The sequence below is a fragment of the Oryzias melastigma genome, linkage group LG10, assembly GCF_002922805.2.
Source record: "Oryzias melastigma strain HK-1 linkage group LG10, ASM292280v2, whole genome shotgun sequence".
NCBI lineage: Eukaryota > Metazoa > Chordata > Actinopteri > Beloniformes > Adrianichthyidae > Oryzias > Oryzias melastigma.
In genome coordinates, this window is record NC_050521.1 from 10,054,417 (window position 1) to 10,066,348 (window position 11,932).

At 38.1% G+C, this 11,932-nt stretch overlaps 1 protein-coding gene across 1 annotated transcript; it reads right to left on the bottom strand.

The window, feature by feature from the left end:
• Window positions 1-858: 858 nt before the first annotated feature.
• On the bottom strand, window positions 859-11,932 carry taf7 (TAF7 RNA polymerase II, TATA box binding protein (TBP)-associated factor). The gene is made up of 12 exons (XM_024283847.1): window positions 11,753-11,932; window positions 10,834-10,910; window positions 10,664-10,742; window positions 9,546-9,679; window positions 9,199-9,319; window positions 9,037-9,095; window positions 8,526-8,598; window positions 7,072-7,185; window positions 6,680-6,874; window positions 2,152-2,264; window positions 1,579-1,638; window positions 859-1,223 (listed from the first exon to the last, which is right to left on the bottom strand). The coding sequence occupies exons 1-12, from the start codon at window positions 11,769-11,771 to the stop codon at window positions 1,179-1,181; spliced, it is 1,089 nt and encodes a 362-aa protein (XP_024139615.1). The 5' UTR covers window positions 11,772-11,932; the 3' UTR covers window positions 859-1,178.

An 11,932-nucleotide genomic window follows, 5' to 3' on the forward strand; every position in this document is an offset into this window, starting at 1 on the left:
ACACAAAAAAGAGAACACTAAAAAGAGGTATTTTTTTCTTCTGCTTACTGCCTTGGTACGGAGCCCCTAAAGGGACATCAAAGTAAAGAAAAAACAAAATGGAGAAAAACTTTTTTTTTCTAAAAATACTTAGGGGCTCCATAAAAAAATGAAGTAATAAGAACAAGTTCTGGATACTAACCAGAACTTGTTTTTCCAAAACTTATAGTAAAAAAAATCTGGCTAGTAAATGGTGCACACCAGAAAATAACTGTTTTGTTTTTTTTATTTCTTCAAAAAATTGAATAAAAACTAATTTTCTGATTACCATCTGATGCACATCCATTACTAACCACAATTCTTTTTGTAGCCTAATATTATTTCAATTTTTGTCCAAAAACAAAAAAAGAAATTTGTAAAAAATGTTTTTTTCTTCAATTTCTCTTTGGGGGTTCCGTACCTTGGAGAGTAATACACACAATCAGTATTTTTAAAAACATGTTTTCTAAATGTTTCCCACCGTTTGGTTGAGCAGGCAGTTAAAGGGTTAGCAGTATTTAAATACACTTAATGATTTAATTCATTTAATTTCATTTTCTTAGGTTTATATATCAGAAAAATCCCAGAAATGTGTTTTTTTTCTCCAAAAAGTAAAACTGGATCTTAATAAGATCTAAATCTAACTGTAACTAGAGAAGTAATGCTGCCAATATCACAAAATAATGTTCATTTTCTTAATGTTAAGCTTAAAATAGCATCTTTTTTGTTGTATTTATTTATTTCATTAATTTCTTAGCATTACACTGATAACCCTACAGAGGAAAACTTCTTAAGTAGTCCACGTTTTGACAGTTTGCAAACAAATGCATTAAAAGTCCATTTCGTGTACTTGTTCCCAAATTTATTCATATAATCAAACACAGATGGTTTAGTAAAGTAACAGTTGGCCGACATTTAGCTTTAGATATAAAAGGACAAATGAAAGAGACTATATTCACTTCAAGGCCGACTTCATTCACTTATGCAACATTTTGCAATCCATTTTTAAATGAAATAAAAGGTGAGATCAGTATTCTACAGATGTGATATAGAAAACTAGGCAGAATGACACAGCAAGTGATTGATGAAAGCTGGACTGGAAGGTTATTCCCGTTTTGGAGATGTTGGGTTCAGGACGCCACCAGACTGCCCCCTGCTGGTCATTTCTCAATAAGCGAGTCCAGCTGCTCTTGCAGGGAGGCCAACTGTTGGAGCACAAACACAGGATGTCAGCGCGGACCAGCAGCCTCAGGGTGAAATGATGGAGTAAATGAAGGATGGTTAGGATTGCTGTTCGTTTTGATTCGCTGCTTTTATCACGTCTACGAACAACGACCCACGAGGAGTGGGTGAAAATCCTGCCGTAGCAGCGAAACCCCCCTCTTGCTGATAACAAATTAAATTTCATGGGATTCAGATTTTGCTTTTAGGCATAAAAAGTGTTGAGTTCTATAAAACAGCAGGCACAATGCTATCTGCAAACATGTTTAACATTCAAGAAAAAAAGAAAAAAAAAGGGCCTGAAGCTGTGGGAAGATGAAAGCAAGCTTCAGCTCCTACCTGCTCCATCTCCCGCTCCTCCTGCTGGATGATCTCGTCCAACAAGGCTTGAAAACGGTTCTGAACGGGAGGAGGGAGACAAAAACGGTTTGTGTGAGTCAACAAGCTGAGCCTCATTAAACTGTGAAGGCTGCGTGTCTGCCCGAGCTCCTCATGTCACGGCGCTCTCGCTGACAAAAAGGCTACTTAGGATGCTAGTCAGAGACGGCTGACCTTTCCCGTGCGGCTGTGATAATAACGACCACAGATGAGGCTTTGACGCTCCCCAAACTCCATGAAACGCGAGCTCTAAATGTTAACATGAAAGAGGGCCGTGTCTGCTCGTGTTCCACTCATTGTGAAGTCTTTACTAAAGAGTGCTGCGCAGAAGAATACATTTTCATGCAATTTTGTGTGCATGACAGAGGTTGTACGAGGGATAGCCAGCAGGCTATTTCCTGCATTATCTAAAGCAAAAAAGAGGAAAAACAGAGAGAATGTATGTGTGAGATTTTTGCCTCCTAGCCCAGCCTCAAGTTATAATTTCTACATCTGTGGATGGAGTTTGTGAGAAAAAAACAAAAAAAAACATACTTTGAGGGCCTGGTTCTCCACTTTCATGATGAGCTCCTCCTGCTGTTTCTTCCGGGCGCGGGTTTCCTGAAGCTTGGCCTTAATGCTGTTAATCTGCACCTGGTACTCCATGACTGCAAAAAGAAATAAAGGTACAGAAGGGCAGGTTATCTTGAGGAAACACCTTCTGTCTTGCACTGGATACAGGAAAGGTTGGGCTTTTCTTGGGTTTTATAGTGACAACTCTAATACAGTTGGGTCGACTACAGAGTCTGTCCACTAAAGACACGTGTCAAAATCAAGGCCCGGGGGCCGGATCCGGCCCTCCAGATCATTTCATTTTACTGTTATTAATGGCTTGATGTTATCTTGCGATTATTTTGTACTTGTATAATTTTGACAAAATATATTTTTATGGAGAGTAAAATACTGACAGATATTTAAGGTTTAAGTTGATTTCTTTTGGAATGATATTCTTGCCTTTTTATTATTCATAATTATGTTAAAAAGTTATAGTTTTAAATGATAAAAATTCACATTCTGCTAGCCCTTTGAAATATTTAGATATTTACAAAGATTTTTTTTGGCTATTTTGGAGTTTAGTTAACGTTTCAACTAAATGCTAGCTGTTTTGGCTAATATAGGCTTGTTTTCAGTTTTTGGGCTATTTTGAAGTCAAGCTAATATTTCAGCTACATGCTAGCTCTTTTGGCTAATTTGGGCTTTTTTAGGGTATTTTGAAGCTAAGCTATTTTTTCAGCTACATGCTAGCTGTTTTGGCTAATTTGGGCTTTTTTAGGGTATTTTGAAGCTAAGCTATTTTTTCAGCTACATGCTAGCTGTTTTGGCTAACCTATTTTTTTTCTTTTTTTAGTTTTTTTAGGCTAATTTGGCATTTAGCTAATATTTTAGCTGGCTTTCAGCTTCAGCATTTTTAGCTACCAATTTCAGTATCTTCAGCTATCAGCACTAGCATCTTCAGCGGCCACATTCATCTTACAGCATTCACACTAGCATTATTGCAGGTAATGCTATATATCCAATTCATAATTATGCTAAAAAGTCACGGTTTAAAAAATTTCATTTTAGTGTTCAATAAAGGTTTATCCTGTTCGGCCCGTGACCTAAGATGTGTTTTGGATTTTGGCCCCTTGTGCGATTGACTTTGACACATGTGACTTAAGAGAAGATGCACAATGAAAAGCATCCATTAAGACTATAATAGAGGGTAAAAACTTAAGAACAATGCAGAAAAAAAGACTGATTTTGGAAGCAGCTGAGCAGGGATGCCAGAGTGTGGCTGACCACTGGTGTCAGTGACTGACAGCTCCACATATGCAGATAAGGACGTTCTCTGCTGTCAGTCGAGCGGCTGAGACAGAACATGCGGCAGAATGGTGAGTTTGGGCTGTCAGTGTGCGGCTCGGCGTGGGCGGGAGCCCGGCACTTGTATTTGCTTTGGTGAGGGGCTGTTTATTTGACTGTGATGTCTGACCTAGAAAACTCAGCTCTCATTAAAAGTCCAGACACCTGCCTTAGTTTATATTTGACCTCTACTTTTGACAAGCATCTGAAGGTGATTTAATTTCACGCTGGAATGCCTTCTGTCCTGAAATCCAAGTCGGTAGGTGTCACAACAACGACAGAAGAGAAAAGTTTGCCCGGAAAGTCAGTTTTTACTCAGAAGTGCCGCTTAAAACCAAAGGATGACAGATTTTTATTAAAACACCAATATAATGATCTGTGAAAACATCTTTAGAGCCTCATCTAGAACCTCATTTTGTGTTTGCTTCCAAGTAGATGCTAAATTAAAGTAAGTTTGGAGCTGAAGTGGTTTGATACATATTTCTTAAGCCTTTCAGAGTAAACTATATCCATATCTATGATCATATATTACCTTTGGAACACTAAAAACCAAATTATTGATGAAATACGAGTAATTTTTGTGGACTCTTTTCATACCCAGAAGTAAAATGACCCATTCTCTGAGGCTCCGCCTTCACTCCTTGTCGGTCCCGCCCAGGCTCTTTTTTTCTAACAAACTCCTAAATCTCTCGTAGTCTAAAAAAAATGTCTCCACTCAAAAGAAGTTATCTTACGACCTGTTGTTTTCTCTGCAGATTACATAAAGAGGAACCACTTTTTCTCAGAGTTGATGCTAAAATAAGAATTCTTTGCTGATGATCACCGTAATCTCTGCGGAGAAAGTGGATGCGTGTTTGTTAGCCTGGGGGCGGAGTTAGCAGAGCAGACTCTTCCTGAAAGGGGCTGTCTCACTCTGTGACATCAACATGTGAGAACCCACTCGTTTTCATGGGTATGGGAGGGGTTGCTGCAGAGAGCGCAGGTTTTTAGAAGATACTCAGAAATGCATGAACGGATCAAAATACTGCTTTGGGGTTGTTTGTAGGGAAGAATGAACAGTAAAATACGCTTAAAAGCTCAAAACGTTGATTTTTCATGGTATGGTCCATTTAAGAGGTTGATCAAGTCTTTCAAAAAGTCATTTGATTAAAAAAATGAATGAATAAGATCTAAATAGATTACTTTTTTTTAGGTATTTTGAAAATAAATATGATTATAATTTAATAACAAAATAGGCTCACATGTGATCAATGCTACACTAAATGCCTGTGTAATTAAAAATTAGACACTTTTTACTTATGACATGCATTCCCTCATTGTTTTCTTAACAATTTTCAGAGATAATTTTCAACAGTGCTTTTGCACTTCACTGATGACTAAACACCTTTTTTCTCAGAAACTATAACCCTGGGCTCACATCGCTAGCGTTACAGCTCAGGTGCGATGCGGTAGCGGTCTAGCTAGAGCCGATGGCTCATATTAGATACAGGTTGGCTGCAGCTACAGACTCTGCTGTCGACCTCGCAAAACTCCAAACTCACAGACGTTCATGCTAATCCCCCCTTTGTTCGCTGGAGATCAGTTGCGTCGTCCGGCGAAAATTAGAACCAAACGAAACGGATTTGCAGCAACGCAGAGGCCTGACCGCAGACGCAGGACGTGAACAGTGGGATTTCCTCTCGCACTTAAAGTTATGTAAAGACTGTGGCGCTCGCATCAGAGCCGTAACGCTAGCGACGTGAGCCCGGGGTTAGAAAGGCAGCAGGTATGCTCCAGTCTTTGCATCGCAGCAGCTTCAGATCTGCCTGACATTTAAAGCATGTATGCAAGTACAGCAACATGTGTTATATAGTGCAAAACAGATGTTTTCCAGTTGAAACCCAATCTGTTTTCTGTTCTCATTGGCTAAAATTTGGGAGGGTGTGACAGGATCATGTGTTATATACAAAAGAATGACTGTAGAAATGCAGCCCAAGAGGAGAGGACATTATAAACTTTTTAAAAAAAGTCCATGAGAATTAGAATGAAGCACATACTTTGTTACACAGACAGGTTTTAGCAGACTGTTGCCCAGCTTAAACACTCCCTAATTTAACCCTCGTACTCTCTTGTGGGGTCCAGATGACCCCACTTTTAATGTTTAGGATAGCACAAGGGTTGAGAAGCAGATTTGTGGGGAATCCAGTTTCATTCTGAGGAATGCTTCCTTTGTGACAGAGTGAAAGTAGGAAAAACCTCAGACCTCTTTCCATAGAGACTCACTCCCAGCACACCAGCCGGGCCTCAAAGTCCAGCTCTTTTGGTAGCTGTGGGTGTTGGGGTATGCCACAGCAACAGAATCCGGATAGTGGAGTAGTGAATCTGAGCAAAAGCTGGTCCCTCAGCCAACAGAAGGAGTAAACGTCACCCTTAAAGTGCAGCATATGCGTCAGGCATATATGGGCAACGACATAAAAGAGTGCATGATTGGAGCCAGGGACAGGGAGCAATCAACCCCCTGTGGCGCTGTCGGGCGGCCCAACTGTTGTGGAATGAATGAGCCCTACAGAGGAAAAGTGAACCAAAGGGAGGAAGAAGCAAAGCATTCTGAGTAAGAAAAGAACAAGAATCCAATAAAGTAGGAACATGTCTTTGCACCTATAAATATGTGACAATTAAAGGGTTTTTGCCCTTTAAGTGAGTATACACAAGCATCAGAGTGGTAGCAACCTCATTGGACAGACCCAACACCACCCACCCCCTGAGTGGCCCGTCAGAGCCCAACTCTCCAACACATCACAGATACTGGGCATCATCATTTTACCATGTATCTGAGCTTTTAGTAAAACATTTACCCTCCAAAATAAAAATACCAGAAATACAAAATAGAATCATAAAATGGTTGAATCTTTCAGATCTAATATATGCATTGAAAGGAAATACTTAAGACATTTTGGTAACACAACTGACCCTTTCAAAAGCTTATTTTACAAAACATGTTGCTGGATACATTTATTACTAACTCACTTCAATCAAATGTTTATTTTTCTTGTATTGTAGCTTGAGAAAGATTCAATCACTCATAAAAATGAACTCAATTACTGTATTTAGAGTGTATATGCTCAAACTAACTTTTTTAAAATAAAAAAAAGTAAAAATTCTCTCTGAAACAGATCAGCAGAAACAAACTTCACTGTTTTCTCACCGATTTGGTTGTTTCTGTCATTCTCGTTTTGAGCAGAGTCAGACTCGTCCAGTTTGTCCTGCAGCTGCTGCACCAGGTCGTCCTCGGTGTCCATGATGTTCAGGTCCTCGTCGTCGTGCCGGTCCCCTTCGTCCTCTTCGTCCTCGCTGGAGCTGCTGATGTCATTGAAGATCTCCCTCAGTTCATCGTGCGGGACTGATGACACAGAATAAAACACAGTGAGACGGCGTTTGGAGCGACTGAGGAGTGTTTTCACAAGAATTTAATTGATTGTAGCAGTCAAATACTACACTATCAGTATAGCTTTGAGTTTCAAATAGCCCCTTTACTGCTTAAAGTAAAGAAACAAACCTCTGCATACTTCATGATATACTGATGAAAATGATATTTACCAGATGAGCCGTGACCCATCTTGTGTCCTGAGGTTCCAGGTGAAGAGTCCAGGTTGGCCAGACTGCTGTTCTGGTCAGCTTCTTTGGACTCATCCTCTGCTATGACCTCCCACCCTGAAGACTGGGAGTTATGGTCAACAAGTTCTTTAAAGTTTCTCAGTCAAAAGCCTCGACTCTTCAAAGAGTTTTTCAAAGTCAGATTAGAAAGAAAAGACACTAAGATGAAAAGAATTGTTCATGTTTTTGGCTTCTGCACAAAAAACTATAAATAGTCAAGCTGAGAAGGGTCTGTCTCGATTAACACGGAGCCATGAAAGGTCCCCTGCTGTGCTCCTATTCTATAATAGGAGCACAATATACTTTAAAAGCATATTTGTGGTAGAAACTACAGATACTGACACCAGGTGTAGGAGTTAAAATGTTAAGTCTTTGATTAAAATGAAGCAGAGCAGTTCAGTTGCTCACACTGAAGCTGTTTTATAGTCGTTACATGTGAGATTGTACTTGTTTATAGTCATATTAATGAAAGGAAACATTCCGTGTATCATTGTGACAGCATCACAACTCCCTTTACAACACAGCCTTTAAATCCATGTTTATGGCGGGTTCATTTATGGGTGGAGTGAAGCCTTTATAACCAGTCTGCAGCTATAAAGTATCATGCAAATGTCAATTTTTGACTTAGCTAGACACAAAAGGCTTTAAACCCCTTAATGGTCGACAATACCAGTATCTATTCTGACTGCACGAATAGCAAACTCACACTAGATGGAGAGTTTTGACAGAAAATTAAGTTACCTAAATCTGCAGACTGATTTAAAGACCCACTCTCTTTATCTTTTGATTTATTTTAAACGTGTTCACAGAGGCCTTTAATTGTGTTTATGCCATTTTAAGCCTAAATCAAGACCCGTTTAATTTTCTAGAACATAGTATCTGCAGAGCGGCAGTAGTTTTTTCCGCTGGACTTTTGGCGCCAAGTAAGCCTGCACCCACTTCCCATGATTGATCTGTTCACACGCTCTCTCTGAAAGCAATATCTGAGCTAAGAAATCAATTTTTATGCTCAACCCATAAGAACTCAGACCCACTTGTTCTTGAAATTAAAATGATATATTCCAAATTTCTAAAGTAGGATTTTAAAAGAAATGAACAGAAACACAGAGATGTCAGTTTTCATAGTCAAAATATAGAAAATTAGGCAAAGTATAGGTAGAGCATCAATAACAGTTTCCTTCTCTTGTGGTTTAATTTCTCTCTTCTTTGCTGTCACAAATGATGGGGAGATGTAGAGATTTACAACCCACTGTGATGTGATAAGACGCTGCAAACTGGAGAGATTTCAACATTAAACCGTAAATATTAAAAAATATATTTTTGCATATAATTTACCAATTGATTCCAACCTGCGCAACACTCAGGAATCTGTTGTTTTAACGACATGAAAAGGATACGGACGCTGACGGCCTCTGCATCCGTGCTCAGCAGTCTCTTCACTTCCTTCTCCACGTCAGGAGATTCAATGTACTGCAGAAGAAAAAAGGGGGGAGATGGAGTTCCTTTCCCAGCCACAAACTCACACACACAGGCGCAGTGTGCACAAAAGGTAGCAGCTGGCCAAAAGCCAGGAAGCACATTAGCGATTAAAACCAGAAGGGCCAAATCAATACGGCTCAGCTCTGCACCTTCAGGAAGATCCATTCTGAAGGCAAAGTATAGCTCAGACTCGCTCACTTTCACTTTGATCACAGCAATAATGAAATAGCTTTTTTTTTGTTTTTGGCATACCTTTGGGGGAAACTAAGATGGAAAGGCTTTATTTATATGTAAATTCTGGATTTACTTTCACCAGTGTCTGCTTTCTAAAACATGTTGTGGGAAACAGAAACAGATCATCAAACAGGAGGCTAGAGAGGTGGATGGGAAATTGGAAGGCTGCACAGCAGAGATGGAAAATGTCAGGACCTTCTTTTTGGCAGTTTTGCGAAATCTTCTCTTGCGTGTGTTCTTCAGAGGACAGGTGACTGCAGACCAAGAAACAGGACAACATGAGCAGTTAGCTAATGCGTGAACATTTCCACACAAACAGGTTCTAAAGGTTATTAGAGGAGGCGTTTATGTGCTTACTGCCGTGATTCCAGATGAATTTTTTATCCTTGTCCTTGTCTTTCTTCTTGCTCTTAGGATCGGTACCAGTTGGCTCCTCCAAAGGAGGGTAGAGGTCTCCATCTAGTGTGCAAACCAGCATCTAACACACAGAAAGAAAAAGAACAGAATATATGAAACAAGATTGAAAAAAAACACGTTTTACATTTATTTATGTATCTTTTTTATAGAAAATATTAATGATTTCTAATAATATATTGTAATTGTTATTTAATTAGACAGAATACCCTAAAATTGTAATAAATCTCCAAGTTTTCATTTTTTTTCCCTTTTAATTGGACTGAATTTGTCTGGTTCCAGTGTTTTACCTGGCAGATGTCTGCAGTCTTATAAAACGTCTTCTTGTCGACAGTCTTGAGAGATTCAATCATGCAAGGCAGATCCACCAGTTTGCAGGCCAGAGGAACCCGATCGACTCGGACTATTCCATGACGACCGTCAGCTGAGATGAGAGAAGAACGTGAAACGTCACAGTGACATGTCCCAGGACAACACATGCTAAATTAAAAAAAAAAGGATTTTTTTTACAAAAGACAAAAAAAAAAATCCCATTGTTTTCTCTGGATTAGAAGATTTCAGTGCAATGCTTATATTCCGCGGCTCTTAAATGAGAAGTTCAAGTGGTGTTCACACCAATTCTTCAAATCAATGTTTAAATATTGAAGTAACAAAAACTTGGATTGATAAAAAAGTAGGCACCCGAGCGTCTTCTTATGCCAATATATAACTAAAATGCTGTTTGTTTTACCATAGATCACAATAAATCATCTACTAGAATGATTGAATGCAATTTGTGACATTTGAATGCAGTTAACTGTGTGGTACTTTATCTTTGCTTACTTTCTTTACATTTTTTTTTTTTTTAGAATTTGGGAAATATTGTACTGGTTTTGCATAGAGCTCCAGAAATAAACTCAGATGTATATAAAGAGTTCAGGCACTAGAATACCTCTGCAGTTTTCTTTTTTTTCCTTGTTAACATAGAAAGGACTCTTTTTCTTGGCTTTGATTTCTCAATTTTTCTTCAGCATTTCTTCCACTTCTTCTCTGCCCTGATCTCATGTTATGCTTTCCTGCACCCAGTAGAACGGCCCCAAGGAACAAAGGTAAAATCAAATGGTATTTAAGGTTATGGCTTAGTTTCTCCTGTTTTGTGTATCTGAGCTGTCACTGTAAAACTTGGAGACCCATACATTTGAATGATGGATAAAAAAAATGATTTACCACACATGTATAGTTTCAAAAATGAGAAAAAAAACATCTGGTTACAAATTAAAACTGTAGTTAAACACAAAATAAAGAAAAATAAGTAATTCTTAAAATAAATAAAAGAACAAAAATATTTTATTTTTTGTTATCCTGCAGTTCCAACAACTTAGTATTAAAAAAAAATTCAAATGTCATGACAATTCATGAACCCACTTACGGTGCAACTCGATGGTGAGTCTGTCTTTCATGTTCATGCTGCTCGACTGTGCAATCCTTCTGACAGTTGATGCATACTCCTGAAAAAAAAAAAGAATTAATATAAAGGCAAAAGTGTCCTAAAGAAAAAAAAAACAATAGGTAGATTTCTGCATCTACGAAAAGTCCTACCGAAGGAAGCCTCAGAACAAACTGACTCTCCAACTCATACGGAGCGTCTTCTTTGCTCTTGGAGCCAACCTTCCCAACTGAAATCACAACACAATGCACGATAAAAGGCGGATAAACTCATTATGATATGATGGACATTTTATGATGTCAGAATAAGTCGCCTTTCAGGAGCTTTTCTCCATTCTGATGCTTTTCAAGCTGTTTTTAAAGCTTCCAATATTGTGCACTCAATGCTTGAACTAGTTATACCCTAAATGACATTCTGGTTTACCCACCATAATGATTTTGATAAAACATTTATGTACTTATTTGATTTCATGCCAAGTTTTATTTTATAATTAAAGTAATAAATAAATAAATAAAAGCTGTGCTTTATTTATTAAATTACACCCATGCGCATTTTACACAGACAATGCTAAATATACTAAATATTTGTTCCATATCAGAACAATTTTACACTAAAAATTCTATTTATAAAGGATTATTTGTGATGTCCTGAAAGTCTAAAAGGTACAAAAATGCAATGTTTATATTGTATTCACATTTAGCACAATAAACATCGGAGAAAGACACCTTAGAAATGTACTTTTTCATGTTAAAAGAAATGGTATTAAAGCAATGCTTTTTTATATATCAATTAAAAGTACAAGGGACTAAAATGCCTTAAAAAATATTCAACTTTTAGCCACAAAGTAACGTTTAGCTAGATAGCACGACCGATCTTCTGAACATAAATCAATGTACTTAGAAATAAACAAACAGTTAAACTAGTTTTCCTACAACCACTTTACTCTTTCATACAAATGAAAGATGCCACCTGTAAGATGCATGTGCAACCATAAAAAACAAAACAATACACACACACAAAAAGACAACAACAGATAGGTAGCATAACATGCTAACATGTAAAGCTAAATACCTTTGATTTTAGCTGTCATCTTCAGTTTAGTAACTTGCGCGGAGAAACTTTGGAAAATTATAAGAAACCATAAGGGGAAAAAAGAAAAGAGTTTGTGAAGATATTCCTAAAAAAATATATGGCGAAAATTATTTAGCAGCATGAAGCTAGCATGGCTACGACCAAATCCCAATGACTGCG

Bases quoted from the DNA above. Each gene is read 5' to 3' on its own strand.
- taf7 (XM_024283847.1), bottom strand. The intron at 9,320-9,545 runs GTAAAACACTGG...TCTGTGTGTTAG, and splicing joins AGACTGCAGACATCTGCCAG to ATGCTGGTTTGCACACTAGA. The intron at 2,265-6,679 runs GTGAGAAAACAG...TTCTTTTTGCAG, and splicing joins TGACAGAAACAACCAAATCG to TCATGGAGTACCAGGTGCAG.